The 19,687-nt window shown below is 38.0% G+C and overlaps 1 protein-coding gene across 7 annotated transcripts in view; it reads left to right on the forward strand.

Moving 5' to 3' along the window:
- The window catches only part of SLC4A7 (solute carrier family 4 member 7), a 111,777-nt gene that overhangs the window by 40,816 nt on the left and 51,274 nt on the right, over positions 1–19,687 (forward strand). For 5 of the 7 annotated variants that reach the window (XM_064496826.1, XM_064496824.1, XM_064496820.1 and 2 more), the window contains exons 2-6: positions 861–942; positions 6,734–6,880; positions 14,987–15,125; positions 15,641–15,801; positions 17,926–18,114. In XM_064496826.1, the coding sequence (XP_064352896.1) occupies positions 861–942; positions 6,734–6,880; positions 14,987–15,125; positions 15,641–15,801; positions 17,926–18,114 (718 nt within the window). The remainder of the gene's footprint in view (positions 1–860; positions 943–6,733; positions 6,881–14,986; positions 15,126–15,640; positions 15,802–17,925; positions 18,115–19,687) is intronic. The other 2 variants (XM_064496822.1, XM_064496823.1) reach the window with 1 other exon arrangement.

Raw genomic sequence — 19,687 nt, forward strand, 5'->3', positions numbered from 1 at the left:
CTCTCAGCCTGTGGCACAGACCCCTGTTTACACCAAGTTCATATAGGTAGTTAATGAGGATAATGTTTTTTTTGAAAGTTAAGTTATAAGTTGAGAAGAGACATTAAAACTGAAACAAAAATAGTCTGTATAACATTTTATAATAAATATGGTTAGTCTTTTTGTTGAGCTGAAGAAAGAAATAGAATTGGGAAGGCAGACTTCACAAACTCAAAGCGAGACTCTCCTTAGAGGTTAAATTTTGGCATGGCTTTTCCTTCGTAGAGAAATAAAAAGTTCTTATAACTTTGATTGGCTCTTGGTTAACTTACGAGTGAAAATGATACTCCACACATTAAGATTTTTGACCATTATGTGTTTCGCCATAATCCAATCCAATATCCAGGACGACTTGAGTTAAGTGGGGTTGGTTTTGTTTGTTTGTTTTTGTTAGGGCACCTAAGAAGCAAAAAAAAAAAAAAAAAAAAAAAGAAGGAAAGAAAAAAGTATTTTATATTGATACCTAAGCATTTTCCCTCTCCCCCGGTTTTGTGAAATTTCTGGCTGGAGAGTCTCTGTTAGGGTGAATATATGTGCCAAGTACGTAGTAACTGCCATAGAAGACCAGTGAAAAGTTGTTGTCATTTCAATTCTTTCCATGAGATTTTTGAATGGTCTTCTGTGGACTGAAAAAAAAAAAAGCCCATAAACATACTTTTAGAAAGAATGCAATTAGCTATGCTATGAATTCAGTTTTTTAAGAGGAATTTTTGGCTATTTTTGCGTATTTGCGTACTTTTGGCTATCTCAAATAACATACCAGGTAGTAGGTCCTCAGTGTGCATTGATTTCCTGAGTCAATGACAATAATTTCTTTGTAGGGTCCTGATGAAGAAGCTGTTGTGGATCTTGGCAAAACCAGCTCAACTGTGAACACCAAGTTTGAAAAAGAAGAACTGGAAAGTAAGTTTGTTGAAAATAACTTACAATTAGCAGGATAAACTACTAATGAATGTTTGCTAGCGTCCTTTAATTTTCACCTGTTACTTGTTGAAACATTTGTTGTGGTTGTGAGGTAGAGCATACATTTAGAAGACTGTTCTCTTCTAAATGTAGTTGAAAGAATAATAATACAGCAAAACCCCATGTAACCACTCCCCACTACAAATAGAACATTCTCTGAAATGTAAATTTCTTTTCAATTCATTTCAAGAATGCTTTTCACACTTCACTGATGGTTATCATTACTTGCCTTGAAAATTAAAATGCCACAGTTACAAAATCAGCTAATTCTTTAATTTTTTTTTTGTTGTTTCTAGCAGCCTTGGCCATTTGAATTATGAGCACACTGTAGACTAATGAGCCACAGTTTTCACTGGTTGTCACCTAAATGTTCGCTTTATGTAGGTCTGTTACATCAGTCTTTTAAAATGTTGTAAAAACCTCAGCATAGAATTGTGTAGCAGATAAGTTATTTATCAGTCTGTCTTCCCTGAGCAGGAGGAAGCCCTGACATATGGTTTCTTTTTCCTTCCTCTTTTTTAAAATTTGAGATAATTTTCGATTTATAGAAAAGTTGGCTGTATACCCTTCCCCCAACTTTTTCTAACACTAACATTTTATTTAACCATCAGTTTGTAAACACGACAAAATTAACATTGGTACAGCACTACTAACTCAACTGCAGATTTATTCAGATTTTACCCGCTTTTCCACTGCTGCTCCTTTTCTGTTCCCAGATCCTGTTGAGCAGCTCAGGGTGCCACAGGGTACTTACATGTCATGTCTCTTTAGTCTCCTCTAACCTATGACAGTTTCTAGGTCTTTCCCCATTTTTCATAACCTTGACTCTTTTGAAGATTAGTGGTTAGACACTGTAGAAGGTCCCAAAATTTGGGTTTGTCTGAGTTATCACATTGTGACATAGTCTCGTGCCCCGGCTCGTGGATTTGTGGGAAGCATCCCACAGAGCGCCGTGCCCTTTGTGTATGGGGACAGGTGGTGGCTGCATGGCTCGCCGTCGGTGATGCTGACCGTGAGCACTTGGTGAAGGCGGTGTTCACCGCAGATGTTTTGACAGACTCATCTTGGGGTCTCTTTGAGACCTACATTTTGAAGTTCAAGTCTCCTGTGGCAGCTGAACGGGGCCATCGGTTTACAAATGGAGATGGAAAGAAACACAAATAAGCGTTCTCCACATTTACTTTGTGAGGTGGAAAAAAACCCCTGTCCTTTGAGATTGGCTTTAAAAGTTTAGGCTTCCTAGGGCTTCTGCAAAGAACTTCAGTTACCTGGAAGCTTGATTCTGTGAATTGTAGACGTTAGAGAAGTTAACATTTTTAGCAATAATTTTATTAATTCAAATGTGCACGTAATCCCTCCCTTGCCATTTAATGTCATCCCTCAGATGAATGGGACCCGGGGCACGAAGAGGGACCGTGATCCTTGGCTTCCTTTGGTTACCCCACGGCCCTTGGCTTTTCATACTTTGGACATAACTCCGTTTCAGTATCAAGTTTGAGGGACAGATTAAGTTTATCTCGGAGTGTGACTGAATCGGCCTTTGATGGAATAAATTAAGGTGAAAGAAATAGCAAAAATTGTGACAGAGCAGTAAAGGAAGTAGTAACAGCAGAATAAATAATAAGGCTCCATCTCCCAGTCTTTGAATTCTAGCATGTTGTTGCTCATTTTATCTAGTCTTTCTAAACGTCAGCCTCGGAGAACTTATTTTTGTCTTGCTGCGTAGGGGCTCGTGTGCCAAAACCCATTAGTACTAATTGGAATAACAACCTGGTAACTCACAGCGCACGGTGATTCTTTAATCCACCGTCGGTTGGTGTTCAGAAGAAAATTGTTCCACTAAAATAAAATTGTGAGATCCCTGAGTTTTGTTATAATTTTTCTTTTTAACTTAACTGAGATATAATTCACATAATGTAAAATTCACCTTTTTAAAGTATTTAAGTATATGCACTATATTGTGCAACCGTTATCACTCTCTCATTCCAGAATATTTTCATCATCCCCCCCAAAAATTCTTTATAATTGTCTTTTTAATTTAATTTTTTATTGAAATGTAATTGACCCACAGCACTGTGGTAGTTCCAGGTCCACAACCTAGTGATTTGATATTTTTATTCATTACAAAATGATCACCACGGTAAGTCTAATTACCATCTGTCATCGTGCTAAGTTATTACAATTGTAATTGTGGTTTTTAATTCGGGATTTTCTGGTAAATTTTTTTCAAATAATTGGTATACAGTTTCTACAGGTCTTTGTCTAGTGCTGTACTATAGGCAGAAAACTAGGTATTGGGAAATATCCAAACAAATAATTTTAAGTCAGTGTGTTTACATAGGTCTAGTCTTCTTTTAGTTTTTAAAAGGTGAGTAAAAAAAAATTAATAAAAGTAAATAAATAAAAAATGAGTATTTAGTTATCAGCGTTACTATTTTGGCAACCAAAGCAAAAAGTCAGTGTCAGCTTTTTCAACCTTAGCTGGGAACGTGTGTGTCAGGCAGCTCAAATTTTTTGCTGCTGTGTGCATGTTTGTAAATGACGATAAGTCACCATGAGTATTGCTTTTGGAATTACTAGTAAATTTTAGCAAGTCAGCAAATTTGCAAATATGGAGTCCATGAATAATGAGGACTGACTAATTTCAGTTCTCATCTGCAGATAAAGCTCTGGAGTTTATTGTGGTATTTTGTTCTAACCATCGTACAGAATTTCTTAGAAAAAGAACGTCATGAACAGTTCATGTTTCAGCATTAACTTTTTAATGTTGTACACAGGGCAAAAAGCAGCTCTATGCCAGATGGTTTTTCCACAGTTGCAAGTTAGTTAAACCTGTAGTCTGCCTCCCCTTTTACTCAACGTGGGTTTAGGTAGGAACCTCATTCAAACTATTTAAGAAATCAAATTCATGCTTCTCAGTGTTTGACATAGTGCCCCTAGCTACCTGCTTCCCTGACTCAGTTTCACTCAGTGGGCAAAAAGCAGGGACTGCCTTTCATAGCTGTTCTGTTCATCAGAATACAAAACCCAGATAACGCAGCATCAGCAGTGGCTGTTTCTATTGTAAAAGTATATAATAACCCTACTGTATTGCTTTCTTAATCCAGTCTTTAATTAGAGTATTTGGAGCATTTACGTTTAATGTACCTCTCATTAATTTGGACCTTGCTAATTTGAGATTTTTAAAACTTTAAACAAATTTAAAATATTTCTAAATATCCACTTATGAATAGTCATCATTAAAACATGTATCTTAAGGACCTCTACTAACTAGGGTTGGTCATAAATGTAGACGGGACACATTTATGTCTACATAGTATAATTCCAGGTGGGCCAACTTCTTCTCAAAATATCTTTTGAGACTTGCAGACTAATACTTATAGAAGTCACCTGTATATTTAGTGTATTTATCAGTGGGATTGGTCCTTGGCGTAATGTTCTGTGTAGTGCTCTGTAATATAAGAGAAGTAACGGGAGACTAGCTGTGTTAATTACGTGAACGTAGCTGTAATTCTTTTTTATCAAAGCAAACTTTGGTATACTTTTGTGTGTATCACCCCCCCCCCCCCTTTTGGGAAAACTAGTGCTGATCATATTCAGGGACACTCCAGGTTTGGTTCCAGACCACTGGAGTAAAGTGACTATTGTAATAAAGCAAGTCACATGAATTTTGTTTGTTTGTTTCTTAGTGCATATAAAGGTTATATTCACACTATAGTGTATTAAGTGTGCAATAGCATTATGTCTTAAAAAAAACAATGTATATGCCTTAACTAAAAAATACTTCATTGCTGAAAAATGATGACCATCATCTGAGGTTTTGGTGAGTCATAATCCCTTTGCTGGTGGAAGGTCTGGCCTGGATGTGTCGATGCTGCTCACTGATGAGCATGGTGGCTGCTGAAGGTCAGGGTGAATTTCGTAGAATAAGACAACAATGAAGTTTGCTTCATCAGTTGACGCTTTCTTTCATGACCAGTTTCTCTGCAGCACACAACACTGTTTGATAGCATTTGACACACAGTAGATCTTCTTTCAAAATTGGAGTCCATCCTCTCAAACCCTGCCTCTGCTTTATCAGCTAAGTTTGTGCAGTATTCTCATTCCTTTGTTGTCATTTTAACAGTCTTCACAGCATCTTCACTGGAGTAGATTGCATCTCAAGAAACCACTTCCTTTGCTCATCAGTAAGAAGCAGCTCCTCCTCTGTTCAAGTTCTGTCCTGAGATAGTAGGAGTTCAGCCCCATCTTCAGGCTCCACGTCTGACTCTAGTTCTCTTGCCGTTTCCACCACATCTGCAGTGACTTCTCTACTGAAATCTTGACCCCCTCAAGGTCATCCATGAGGGTTGGAATCAACGTCTTCTAAAATCCTACTAATGTTGGTATTTTGCCCACTTCTCATCAATCAGCAGTGTTCTTCATGGCATCTGGGAAGGAATAGGTAAATCCCTTCCAGTAGGCTTTCAGTGGGCTTCTCCTAGATCCATCAATGGAATCACCAACTATGGCAGCAACGGACTTACAAAATGTATTTCTTAAATAATAAAACTTGAAAGTTGAAATGACTCCATGGTCCACGAGCTGCCATTTGGATGTAGTGTTAGCAGGCATGAAAACAGCATTCATCTCTTTGTATCTCTCCGTCAGAGCTCTTGGGTGACCAGGCGCCTTGTCAGTGAAGCAGCAATAGCTTGAAAGTAATCTTTTTTTCTTGAGCGGTAGATCTCAACAGTGGGCTTAAATTATTTAGTAAACCACGTTGTCAGCAAATGTACCCTCATGCAGGCTTTCTTCTATAATGGAGAAGAATCTGAAGCTGGGCACCTGAAGCTGACACCATATTGTAAAATAACTCTAGTTCAATAAAGTAAATAAAAGAAAAATATACATATATAGAGAACAGCAGAGTAGACTGAGCATAATTCTTAGGGGCCGTAGGATTTTCAGATGGTACATGAGCATTGGCTTCAAGTTCAAGTCACCAGCTGCCTTAGCCCCTAACGAGACAGTCAGCCTGTCCTTTGAAGCTCGGAAGCCAGGCGTTGACTTCTCTCCAGCTGTGAAAGTCCTTGGCGGCATCTTCTCCCAGTAGAAGGCGTGTTGCCTTTCTTCTGTCCAGACCACTGAAGCTTTCTCCGTACCACAAGTAAGGCTGTGTCTCACTTTCTTGCCATTTGTGTGTTCGCCGGAACAAGCTCTTTGCATTCACAGCTTGGCTCACTGACACAAAGGCCCAGCCCTCAGCCTTTCTTGGCCAGAAACATTCCTTCCTCACTCAGCTTAATCACTTCTAGCTTTTGGTTTAAGTGAGAGTTGTGTGACTCTTCTTTTCACTTGAACACTTAGAAGTCATTGTAGGGTTATTAACGGACCTAATTTCAGTGTTGCTGTGTGTCTCAGGGAAGAGGGAGGCCCAGGGAGAGGGAGAGAGACAGGGAACAGCTGATCAAGTTCACCATCTGATCTGGGCGTGGTTTGTGGTGCCCCCAAATTGTCTCAACAGTAACATCAAAATCACAGATCACCCTAACAAAGATAATAATAATGGAAACGAAATGTTGTGAGAATTGCTACCAAAATGTGACACAGGGACAGCATGTGAGCAAATGGCTGTTGAGAAAATGGTGCGATAGACTTGGCTCGATTCAAGATTGCCACTAACCTTCAATTTGTAAAGAAACACAGTACCTCTGGCATGCCAGTCACGTGCTCAACCGTTTTTTACCAGGTCATCGAGCTGTGTATATTGGCGTTCATGTCCCGTTCGGTAAAGAGGGTCGCCGGCGTCACAGGCACCGGGGACACAGACATCACCACCGGAGAAGGAGAGACAAGGACTCGGATAGAGAAGACGGAAGGGAGTCTCCTTCTTATGGTAAGAAAAGTGGGAAGTCCTCCATTACAGGCTGGAGTTCTTCTCTGGAAAGGTTTTAAAGTTTTAATTAAATACTTCCTTTTAATAATTGTATTTCTGTAATAATTTAGACACATTGTATGTGTTGAGGAATACTAATTGAAGTAATAGTATTATTTCTGCAGGAAAAATGCTGAGTTTGTAAGTTAAGATCTACTCGAGATGAGTGAAAAAAAGTCAGGGGTTTTGCTTTCTTCATCGTATTCCAGCCTTGGAGCTGTAAATGTTGAGTCCTGGCACTTAAAATTCAGTTTAGGAGGGTTTTATTTCTTTTCTCTATTATATGTGTCATTGTTTACATGGGCAGTGAGCAAATACCTGGAGTCTTCAGGCTCCTGGAAGAGACCGAAAATTGCTTTCATTTTTAAATAATTCTTGGCCAGAAGATTATATCCATGAAGCTGGATCGCTTGGTTATCTGTGCAAAGAAGAGTGCTCTGACTTGATGGTATTGTCTTTAGAAGGACAAGATTTTTGTTTGGAAGCAGAGCAATAAAGAAGTGCCAGTAGGCAGAGGAAATCAGAAAGGAAAAACGGCATACAGCAGAGGAAAGAGAACATCATCTTATAATAAAGATCGATACTGATTTAAGTGGCCCTGAGAGTGGGAAAGGCAAGAGCCAGAAGAAACAGCTGAGCAGCGTGAGCGGGACTGTCAGACGCTGCACTGGTGGACAGGGGGGACGTTGCCGGTTCTTCAGGACGTCGTGACCCGCGTAGGTCCTAGTGTGTCCTAGTGTGTGCATTTTAGAGAAGCCGTGTGAGCTGCACTCCCACAGGCACTTAATGTGCTGTGCTAAAGGAAAGTTTTTGTGGAGAGGTAGAGAGGGAGAGAATTATTGTGTAAATGACAGCTTGTGTCACGATCATAAGAAAGAAAGGACCGATGGCCTAGTAAGATATTAAGTGCCACTTCCGTGCTGAGCGTTCCACCAAGCCCTTGACATACGCTCTTTGATTGAATTTCCTCAGCATTTTTTTTTAAACACTAAGTATTACTATTTTCATCATATAAGCGGAGAAACTTCAGCTTAGAGAGGCTAAATCATGGAAACCTCTTAGCCGCTCCAAAGAGATGCTGACGGCCTAGCAGGCTGTAAGTGGTCACATAGCTAACAAAGATCTGCCACAAGCAAAGGCAACATCAACACTAGTTTTGGAAAAGATCACTAGTGAACTTTGATGATGTGAAGTAATTTTAGAGAAGTGTTTTGCTGTTCCACATGGTGCCTCCATCCAGTTTAGGATATCTCGTGTTACTTTGTGAGTGGATCAGTGTGCTTCTCTATTTCATTTGGAATAAAAGGCACACAATAGTTTTATAGACGTGCTACTTAACTAAAGTATAAATACGTTTGTATGTTCACCTGGCTATGTGGTTTAATGGTTCAAGCTTAGGTCTGACATCTTGAAGTCTGAATCTGGTGGTTTGAGGAATACTAATGGTGGAGAAAATATCTGTGACTTTTTCATGGATTAGTTGATGCCTAGAAAAGTTCGCTGCCACAGAAGTGGGCTTATTTTGGTTTTAACTCCCAATCTGTGTCCTGGAAATTGCTGTGAATGAAGCCTCTTCTTTCCTTCTCCCCATTCTCTAAAAAGAGTTTACACAGATCTTTTGCTTCTGCACATGATGGAATAACAGAAATTGAATTGGCTGTCTAATTTTAAGCAGAAAACTGGGCAAAATATGTGAGAAACCATAATTTTCAGACATTGGATAACAGGCAGCATGGGACTCTGACCTCTGAGCGAGGGAGAGGAAGTGAGATGACTCCTGTGATGGCCTGAGCTGTTTCCTTGAGACGGTTTCCAGGCCAGCATGGGGAACCTGGCCAGAGCCTCGCAGGCTCTCAGAGTAGAGGAGACAGAGACTGGAACTTGGGGAGGCCTACGAGGTAAGAGTTGGAGATGTAGAGTGCCAGAGAGTAGAGAGCGACACACAGAGTGTTCCACAGGTCTGAGGAAGGGCCCTGGGAGTTGTTTGGCTGAGTACTAGTCTGCGTACGTGTGACAGGAAATTACCTGAGCCTTGATAAATAGCCACCAGGAAGCAGTGGGCTGAACAGTTCATGGATTTCACACAAGACTGGGAACAGGATATGTTCCCACCAGTCAGTGGAAACATGTTGTGACCTCTACAGGGCATTAAGTAGATTTCTTAGAAGGGTGTTGCCTTAGTACTGAGTCTAAATTAGTTTTACCCTAAAGGCTGCAGTAGATCTACTATAAAAAAATGTTAAAAGTGGGTCTTGAAAGAATTAAATTGATTTCAAGTATTTGTATGCTGGACCAAAGTATAGTACTGCTAAAGAAATACAGTAAAATCTTGCTCTTAACCATGTGAAATGCACAGTATCTGACATGCACAAGTTATTTGAAATATAATGAAGCAGGAAAAAATAAACATAACCAAGAGAAAAATAAATCCATAGAAACAGATCCAGAAATGACAGCTGATGGAATTAGAAAACAAGTGTGTTAAAGCAATATAATAAGTACATTTATATGTTCAAGAGGAGAGAGGAAAATAAGACTATGATGAGAGAAATTGAAAGTGTACGAAAGTCCCAAATGGAACTTCTGCAGAAGAAAAATACACTATCTAAAATGAACAATACACTAGATAAGATTAACAAATGACTTAACACTGCAGGAAAAAAAAAAGATCAGTGATTTTTGAAGACATAGTGATAGAAACTAGTCAGAATGAAACAGAAAAAAAGCCTGAAAATGAATAAACAGCATCAGTAATTTGTAGGATAATATCAGATAGTCTAACGTATGTATAATTGGAGTGCCAGAAAGGAGGGTGGCAGAACTATTTGAAGAAATAATAGTTGAAAAAATTTCCAAATATAATGAAAACTCTGAACTCACAGGTCCAAGTAGTTCAGCAAAACTCAAGGAAAAGAAACTTGAAGACAAACTGCACAAAATCAATAAAAAAATCAAAAATTATCTTGCTGAAACCAAGATGTAACAGTCCTAAAAGTATATGCATGTGATAATAGCTTCAAAATATGTGAAGCAAAAACTGATAAAACTGAAAAGAGAAATTTCTCCACAAGTATAGTCAGAGATTGCAACTCTCCTCAATAATGGATTGAACAAGTAAACAAAAAATCAATAAGGATATATTTGGTTACATATACACACCACATCTTCTTTATCCATTCATCTAAATACTAATCAGCCATAAAAAAGAATGAAATTTTGCCATTAGTAGCAACATGGGTGGACTTGGGGGGGTGTTATGCTCAGTGAAACATCAGACAGAGACAAATACTGCATGATATCTGTTATGTGAGGAATCTAAAAAAATAAAACAAACTAGTGAATATAACAAACAAGAGGCAGATTGACAGAACAGACCAGTCGTTACCACTGGGGAAAGGGTGGGGGAGGAGGGGCAAGATAGGGGTAGGGGACTAAAAGGTACAAACTACTATAAATAAAATAAGTAAACTACAAGTATATATTGTACAGCACAGGGAATATAGCCAGTACCTTATAATAACTAAATGGAGTATAACCTTTAAAAATTGTGACTCACTATGTTGTACACCGGAAACTTATACATCAACTATATCTCAATAAAAAATAGAAAAAAATCAGTAAGGATATAGAAGACCTAAATAACACTGTCGGTCGGATTGACCACATGCATAGAACATTTCCCCCAACACCAGCAGAAAATGCACATTCTTTACAAGTACATATTGAACATTTTCCGAGATAGATCATATTCTAGGCCATAAAACAAGTCTCAGTACATTTTAAAAGACTGAAAGTATATTCTTTGATCACAATAGAATTAAACTAGAAGGATATTAAGAAAAAACCCCAGATATTTGGAAATTAAATGAGAAGTTTCTCAATAACCCATGGGTGAAAGATGCAATCAGAACAGAAATTAGAAAATGTTTTGAACTCATGAAAATTAAAACAGGACAGGCAGTAATTGAGAGAAAGCCTTGCAAAGTGAGGACAAGCACAGGTTTCATTTAATGTGCTGTGCGAAGCGAGGACTGCCTACATGCTGAAATTTATTAAGTGTAGCTAAAGCAGTGCTTAGACAACAATTTATAGCATGTAATTCTTATATTAGAAAAGAAGAAAGGTCTGTAAGCAATGATTTAAGCCTCTAACTTAAGAAACTGAAGGAAAAAAATAGAGCAAATTAAACCAAAATAAGGAAAAGAAAGGAAACTATAGAAACCAAAGCCGAAATGAAGACAAAAATCAGAACAGCAGTAGCGAAAATCAGACTGAAATCTAGTTCTTTGAAAAGATTAATAAAATTGATAAATCTATATAGCTAGATAATCAGGTGAGAAAAAAAAGATACAAATGATCAGTATCAGAAATTTTCAATATAGATGCTACAGCTATTAAAAACTACAGAGAGAATATTATGAATGACTTCTTGCCAACAAAATTGGTAATTTAGATTAAATGGGGAAGTTCTTTAAGAATGTATACTACTTAAGCAGAAATAGATGACCTGAAATACCTTATACATATAAAAAGAAGTTGAATTTGTAGTCTAAAACATTCCCACAATGGAAATTTCCTCCCAGACGCCAGAAAATCGAAGATGAGGGAATACTTCTCTATTCATGTTGTGAATCCAGCATTACGCTGATACCAAAACTTGATAAAGATGTTGGAGGAGAATAGAACTACACACTAATTATTTCTCATGAATGTAGATTCAGAAACCCTGCCCAGCATAAAAACATCTCTTTTACCCAGAAATATTTAAGAGGGGTAATACATCATGATGGTGGCCCCCAAGATGTCCATATTCTTGATGTCTGGAACCTTACTTGGCAAAAGTGGATTTACTTATTGGATTTCAGGATTTTGAGAAGGAGAGATTATGCTGGATTAGTGCAGGTGGGGCAGATTGCATCACAGGGAATCAGGTGATCAGAGATGAGACAGTGGTTGTAGTGAAATGATGGGGAGGGGTCCAGAACCAAGGGATGTAGGCAGGCCTCAGAAGCTAGAAAAGGTAAGGAAGTGGATTTTCCCCTGGAACCTCCAGAAAGAACCAGCCCTATGATTGTTAGCCCTACGTGAAACTCATTTTGAACTTCTGGTCTCTAGAACTATAACAGAATAAATCTGTGTTACTTAAGCCACCAAGTTTGTGGTAATTTGTTATGGCAGCAATAGGAAATTAATATGATGAACAAGCAGGATTGGTTTAAAATCTAAACATCTATCAGTGTAAATAAAGATATTAATAATATAAAGGAGAAGAACCCATACAGTTATCTCAGTAGGACAGAGAAAGTCTGACCAAATTCCACCCCCCCCCCCAATTCATGTTAAAACTCTCCTAGCAAACTAGGAATGTTAGAAAACTTCCTCAGTGTGAGACAGATCATCTGGAGATGCTGGTGAGAGACTGAATGTTTTCTCCCTATGCTTTGGGAAAAGTCAAGGATGTCCTTTCTCACCATTTCTTTACAGAATGGTACTTGCACACGTAGCCAATGTAATAAGGCAAGAAAGAAATAAAAGGCGCCCAAGTGGCAAAGGAAGAAAACTACCTTTAATCACAGTTACAGAATCATATATATAGCAAATCCTAAGCAGTCCACAAAACTATAGAACTGAGTGAGTTCAGCTAGATTGCCAGACATGGAATCAATGTACACAATCAACTGTATTTCTATGTAGCAGCAATGAACAGTCAGAAATTGAAATAAAAATACAGCACAGCACCAGAAATATTACTCAGGGATAAATATCACAAAAGATGTGCAAGACCTACATGTTGAAAAGGATCAGAATATTAGGAAGTCTGTCACTCTGTGGTTTTGCTGGTCTGCGTGAGTGTCGGGGCATTCATTCCTTCACTATGATGACCCATGTCATGTACGTACTCAGCACTTTTCAGATATGTTTTTCGTGTTGCCTCTTCCCCTGTTCTTTGTATTTTTCTCTCTCTGGAGTTTTTCCTGTTTGACTTTCTTATTCTATTTTCTCTCTCTCTTAACCTTGTGACTTCTGGTTTGTGTCTTCTTAAGTGTCATTGATGAATTCTATGTAACTGCCTCCTCAGATCTTTTTCCTGTAACAATTCTTTCTAATCTACTTTTTAACTGGTTTTAATATCCCTTTTGCAGCTCTTAAGTTCCTGGAGGTTTGTTTACTTAGGTATAAGTTTTGAGCTTGGCCTCCTCTCTCATATTTGGAAGAATTTGGTTTTGTTTTCAGTTGATGCTTGTAGTTGTTTGCATATGTGCTTATGCTGAGCCTTAGGGTTTTCACCTGTCCTGGACTGGAATGTGTGCTCATTTCTCTGTTTGGGGGCCTGTACCACACAGAACATTTAAACTCAGATGTCAGGAGTGGCAGTGACCTGTCCTACCTCCCTGACCTCAGCTGACAGACTTCTGCTTCTGCATAATAGTAGGAAAAGTTAACTTTGAATCTCCTCTTTTGCTTTTTGAAACTTGGGGTTCTTTTTTTACTCTTAAACTTAACTGTGTATTAATTACATATTTTTAATGTTCTTTATTTAACATTTCCATCTATTTTTAGCCCTGTCATATATAGTGTTCCTTGTTTTTGGCTATTGCTTACTTTTGTTTGTTTTTACATTAGTTAAAGATTAGTGTGACTTATCTTTGTATATAATATATTTTTTTGTCTGTGGAGGTGTTCTTTCTGTGAAATTCTTTTGTTCTAGGTTGTTGGTTCTCATTTCCTTCCAGAATTATGGTATTTTAGTAATAATTAAATGAGTTTTTTAAAAAAGTATGTATATGTTTTTACTGAAGTATAGTTTACAATGTGTCACTTTCTGGTGTACAGCACAATGCTTCAGTCATACATGAACATACATATTATTTGTTTTCATATTCTTTTTCTTTTTTTTATTTGTTTTTTTGGGGGGGGAGGTATTAGGGTTTTTTATTTTTATTTATTTATTTTATTGAAATATAGTATTTTTATTTGTTTATTTTAAAACAGAGAGACTGGGGATTGAACCCAGGACCTTGTGCATGCTAAGCACACCTGAGTCTACCACTCAGCTATACCCTCCCCCCTATTCTTTTTCAACATAAGTTACTACCCTGTGCTACACAGTATGAAACTTGCTGTTTATCTATTTTATACATATTAGTATCTGCAAATCTCTAACTCCCAATTTATCCCCTCCCACCCCCTTCTCTGCCTGGTAACCATAAGTTTGTTTTCTATGTCTGTGAGTCTGTTTCTGTTTTTTAAGTAAGTTCTTTGTCTTTTTTTTTTTTAGAGTCCACATATGAATGATATCATATGGTATTTCTCTTTCTCTTTCTGGCTTACTTAGAATGACATTCTCCAGGTCCATCCATGTTACTGCAAATGGCATTATTTTGTTATTTTTTATGGCTGGGTAGTATTCCATTGTGTAGATATACCACAGCTTCTTTATCCAGTCATCTGTCGTTGGACATTTAGGTTGCTTCCATGTCTTGGCTGTTGTAAATAGTGCTGCTATGAACATTAGGGTGCGTGTATCTTTTTGAATTAAGGTTCCCTCTGGATATATGCCCAGGAGTGGGATTGCTGGATCATATGGTAAGTCTATCTTTAGTTTTTTGAGGGATCTCCATACTGTTTTCCATAACAGCTGCACCAAACTGCATCCCCACCAGCAGTGTAGGAGGGTTCTCTTTTCTTTACACCCTCTCCAGCATTTATCGTTTGTGGACTTCTGAATGATGGCCATTCTGACTGGTGTGAGGTGTTACTTCATTGTAGTTTAGATTTGCATTTCTCTGATAATTAGTGATATTGAGCATTTTTCATGTGCCTATTGGCCGTTTGTATGTCTTCACTGGAGAATTGCTTGTTTAGGTCTTCTGCCCATTTTTGGATTGGGTTTTTTTTTTTTTTTAATTTAGTTGTATGAGCTATTTATATATTTTGGAAATTAAATGAGTTTTGATGGGATATACTTATTTATAACAAAAGCATTTTCGCTTTCAAAATTGTGACTTTGCCTTTGTATTAACCGAGGAAAATTTTGAGTGCATTTAAATTTTGATTTTTGCCAAGACACACCCTCCCAGAGAGTCCAGTTCATCCTGGGTACCGAGGATGACGATGAAGAGCATATCCCGCACGACCTGTTCACGGAGATGGACGAGCTGTGCTATAGAGACGGAGAGGAATATGAATGGAAAGAAACTGCTCGGTAATACCTCTCTCAGCTTTTAATTGCCTTTACTTGGTCTGTTCTTGTAATGAGAACATAAAATTGAAATTGTGAGATATCCAGTCCTTCAAAACAATGAGAGAATTTCCTTGTGTCTAGAAATCTAATCTTCCCTTTTTTCTCTCTATTCTCAAAAGTTTGTTTCCTGAAGTCATCCTTAATCCTTTAGTATAACACAAATTTGAAAAATCAACAATGCTTATTTAAACTTTAGAAGGAGATTGGAAGTAGAAATTACGGAATTGCAGCGTTTGCTTTTGTAGGCTTGTGATTGTGACGGCTCGAACAGAAAGAGGAACTACAAAGGTCCCTTCTGACTCTCGACATTATGGACCATTAGCCTAATTTGCAACAATGTGTTTGCAGCAAAATTTTGTTTTGGTGGTGGTAATCTTTGTTTCTCTTTAAAAGAACAAGCGTGTGTTCATCCTATTAAAATAAACAAACGGAATCGTTGCTACTTAGACAGTATTTTTCTGTATTACACGTTTCAGATGGCTGAAATTTGAAGAGGACGTTGAAGACGGTGGGGACCGGTGGAGTAAGCCTTACGTGGCGACCCTGTCTTTGCACAGCCTCTTTGAACTGAGAAGCTGCATCCTAAATGGAACAGTCATGCTGGACATGAGAGCAAGCACCCTAGATGAAATCGCAGGTTAGAGCAAACTGACTGTTTTACGTTTAAATTGTATTGAAATTAGAGATACTTCAGTAGGGAAAATAAAGTGGAACTTCAGACCGTTGAGTTAACAGTTTCAGGCTGAACATCCATTCTGTGCAGGGCAGTATGAGGAGTAGCCATGTAAATTACACTTTTTCTCTTTGGTAAGTCTGGAGTCTACAAGGTTTAATTAGACATAACTACGGTATCACAAAGAAAGTGATGAGTGTCATAAACCTGGTACAGAGTCTGCTCTCTGGAAATGCAGAGGAAAGGGCTTTTTGTTTCTTCGTTTTCTGGACCACGGTGTCTGGGAAAGATTGTCTGCAGAGTACATTAAGTATACACTTATCCACAGAATTCGAACACGTGGGGACAACGAGCAGGTGGTGCAAGAGAAAAGAAAGTATTCTAAGGAGGAGGAAGAGAAGGAAGAAAAGTCTAGAAAGTATAGACAGGTACGAATCTCAGAAAAGTCAGTTCTCTGTGATTATACCGATTTCTTGAGCTATGCTGGGAAAATTAATTGGAGATGGATTGTGATTAGCCTTGAATTACTGGCTTGAGAAATTAGATTTTATTTGGCAGGCATTTTGGCTCTCAGTGATTTTGACGTCGGAGCGTCGTGTGACCTAGGTGTGTGTCAGGATGATGGTTCTGGCAAGAGTAGGCAGGGTGGCTTTGGATTAGGAACAGGTTAGAACCAAGATCATTTATTCTCTTGGAGTAGGTTGAGCAAGAAATGATGGTGACCTGAGCTGTGGTGGGTCGTAGCAGTGGAAGTGAAGGAGAAAGAAAAGTTGAAGGACACTGTAGGTGTGGAAAGTCGAAAAGACAGCTGGCATAAAGCTATTTGGCCATTAACTGAAATTGCTCAAATCCAAAATCAAGTTCAGTAGTAATAAATTTGATAGCTCGCCCAATAGAACAACAAAAAGCTATCATAATGGATCTTCAAGATAACCAGAAATTTATTAGAATTTCTCAGGCTAGAAACATTTCATATTACCAGGTAGTTAGATTTGACCTTGGGCTGCAAATCGTTAAGTTATCAAAGTCCTTACTTTCTTGTCTTACATGAGTGACTGAAAAGGTGGGTTAGGATTAGGAATATTGACTTTAGACAGTTGGGTCTCACTTTGACTTTCCAAGTATCACATAACACAATATAATATTTTAGTAAATGTGTAATCCACTTGCTCACTTGTCTGGGAGCCTGTGGTCATTGTGTTAATGATACAGTTTACCTGCTAGGTTGAACCCTTCCAGGGTTTTCTCTTAGAGTAATCTTACAGATTTGAAAGCTTGGGTCTTTTATCTCGAGGTAGTGGCACTTTTAAAAACTATTGATGTATACTTTATAAATTACAAATAGTCCAGTCACCACAGTAATGTATAAAATGTCATTGCCATCCATCTCCCTGCTTCCGACACCTCCCTCACAGCAGATATATTCATCTTCCTAAAACGTGGCACTTCATTTTTTATCTACTCAGTTACTCACTGGTTTTTCTACCTCTGGAAGAATGAGAGCAGAAACCTGATATGCTTAGTTAATTGCTGTGTTCTCAACACATAGTAGATACTCAGTAAATAGTCAATGATTGAATGAGTGGGTACAGATATTTATCTGTGGTTCTGGGGAAAAATACGAGGTGAAGCAATAAAATCCCTTCACTTCTTAGGAAGTCAATATTATTGAATATCCAGTTTAATAGAATTTATTGTAAACAGATCAGTAAAGCACTTTCAACTATATAGGAAGGCTATTGGTGTATAAATAATCATTTATTATAACTAATCATTTTATAAATAGTCATTTATAAATAATCATTTTATGAATGATCATTATAAATAATAATAATCCTTTTTACAAATATCGTTTTATTCAAATAAGGGTCTCTGTATGATATGTTCATTTTTATTGGCTAACACTCATATATATCTTTATGCACACAGTATTTTCAGTATTAGAAAAGAATGCTACTTTCTAGAGCTCTTTAAGGCTCTTATTTTTTCTGGTAAGATTTCACTTAGAGTTTATTCTATGTTATAGTCATCCAAGTGTTGGTTTATTTAATAAGAATGATTGCTACCTGTGTGTTTTTCTTCGCCTAGACATGGTACTGGACAACATGATCGCCTCGGGCCAGCTGGATGAATCCATAAGAGAGAATGTCAGAGAAGCCCTTCTGAAGAGACATCACCATCAGAACGAGAAAAGATTCACTAGTCGGATTCCCCTTGTTCGATCTTTTGCAGACATAGGCAAGAAACATTCTGACCCTCACTTGCTTGAAAGGAATGGTGAGATAAGTTGTGGCGTCCAGTTTTTTCTAACGCTTCTGCTCTAACAGCATTTCCAGTGTGTTACAATTAGTATTTGGGGAAAGAAAGGTATTTTTTTTTTAGGTAATTACATAGGTCCTTTTATCTTTTTTAATTCTTTAAAAAAAATGATACTCGTGCATTTAAAGATTTCATTTCTAAAATGTCTTTCTTTACAACATGACAGAATTATCTGTAGAAATTATGTAGATGAAAAAATTAAGCGTTTACTCTGTTAAAATGAGAGTTGGGTATTGGTGATATTTGAACACTTCACTCTACCTAACCCCAAATTACTCGCCTTTTTGCTTTTTTGTTTCTGTTCAGGAATTTTTGTGTAATTGATAAAAGAACCATAAATTAGTATCTGTAAGTTTAGTTTAATCTTTTAAAAATTCTCAATCTTGTGTTTGGACCTTTAATATCTACATTAGATTTTTCTTAGCGACTTTTTTTCTCTCCTGAGTATATTTTATTTGCCAGATATAAACAAGTATTTTGGGGTTGGTTTGCTGATTTCACTGCTTGTTACTTATCTAATTTGTGTGAAAGGTTTTTATGCTTATTCCTATTTTATGCCAGGGGTGCCCCGGTTAATGTCATCAAGCCATTGAGAATGGCACAGCCCCACGCGTGGCAGCTCTCTGCTCACTCACGGTCTGGCCGTGGGTCCGGCGGGACACGGGGAGACCGTTTTTATAGCCGTTTACCTCTCTCCCTGTCTTAAGGCTGGCCACACTGTCACTGGGGTTCTATTTGAATCTCAAAGATAGCTCTGACGACAGTGACTCTGGAAAATCCAGGGGCAAAGGGCTGGATTGGTTCTGAGGGTCACTGTTGCTTCTAGGGGCCCCCATTCCCCAAGGCTTAGGAGAATCATAGTGAACAGGAGTGGAGGCTGGGCCGCAAGGCCTCTGCTCAGCTTTTCTTGTCTAAAATCACAGTGTGGCTTGTAAATGTTTCTCACGCGAACGGTCAGAGGTGACAGGGTTTAACATACCTGAAGTTGGCAATAGTCACCGTTTGCACCTTTTGTGTCCGATACTTACGTCTGTTTTCTTCTGAGCATTTGACCATGGCAGCTCTTTTCAATCCATCTAAAATTGTGCCCTTGTATATTTAAAGAACCTTAAGAGTAAAGGAATCTCTTAATGGACCTAAATTCAGTTTAAAAGCAAGTTGTCTATGTCACATTTTATGCCTTTTTTTCATCTTTCCATGTATCGTGTATGCTCTGCTTTCGTGAAATGGAATCGTTTACCCAGAGACCGTGTGAAATCTTTATTCCCCATGTGCGGTACTTCCGGATTATTCTCCAGCTGTCATTTGGTTCCTTTAAATCATAAGACGATGGCTGTGTCCTTTCACTTGCCGTTTTCGCATGGACGTTCTGTTATTTTTGACTATTCTTATTGTGAGGTAGCAATTTTTTAGTGGTGGTTTATGGATTAAAGGTTAATCTTTATTTGTAATATTTCTGGGATCTCTTGAGCACGGCACTTTGATTACTTAGAGACGCAGATCATATGAAATTATTACATTTCTCAGGCTT

This window comes from Camelus dromedarius, chromosome 17 (assembly GCF_036321535.1).
Source record: "Camelus dromedarius isolate mCamDro1 chromosome 17, mCamDro1.pat, whole genome shotgun sequence".
Taxonomy (NCBI): domain Eukaryota; kingdom Metazoa; phylum Chordata; class Mammalia; order Artiodactyla; family Camelidae; genus Camelus; species Camelus dromedarius.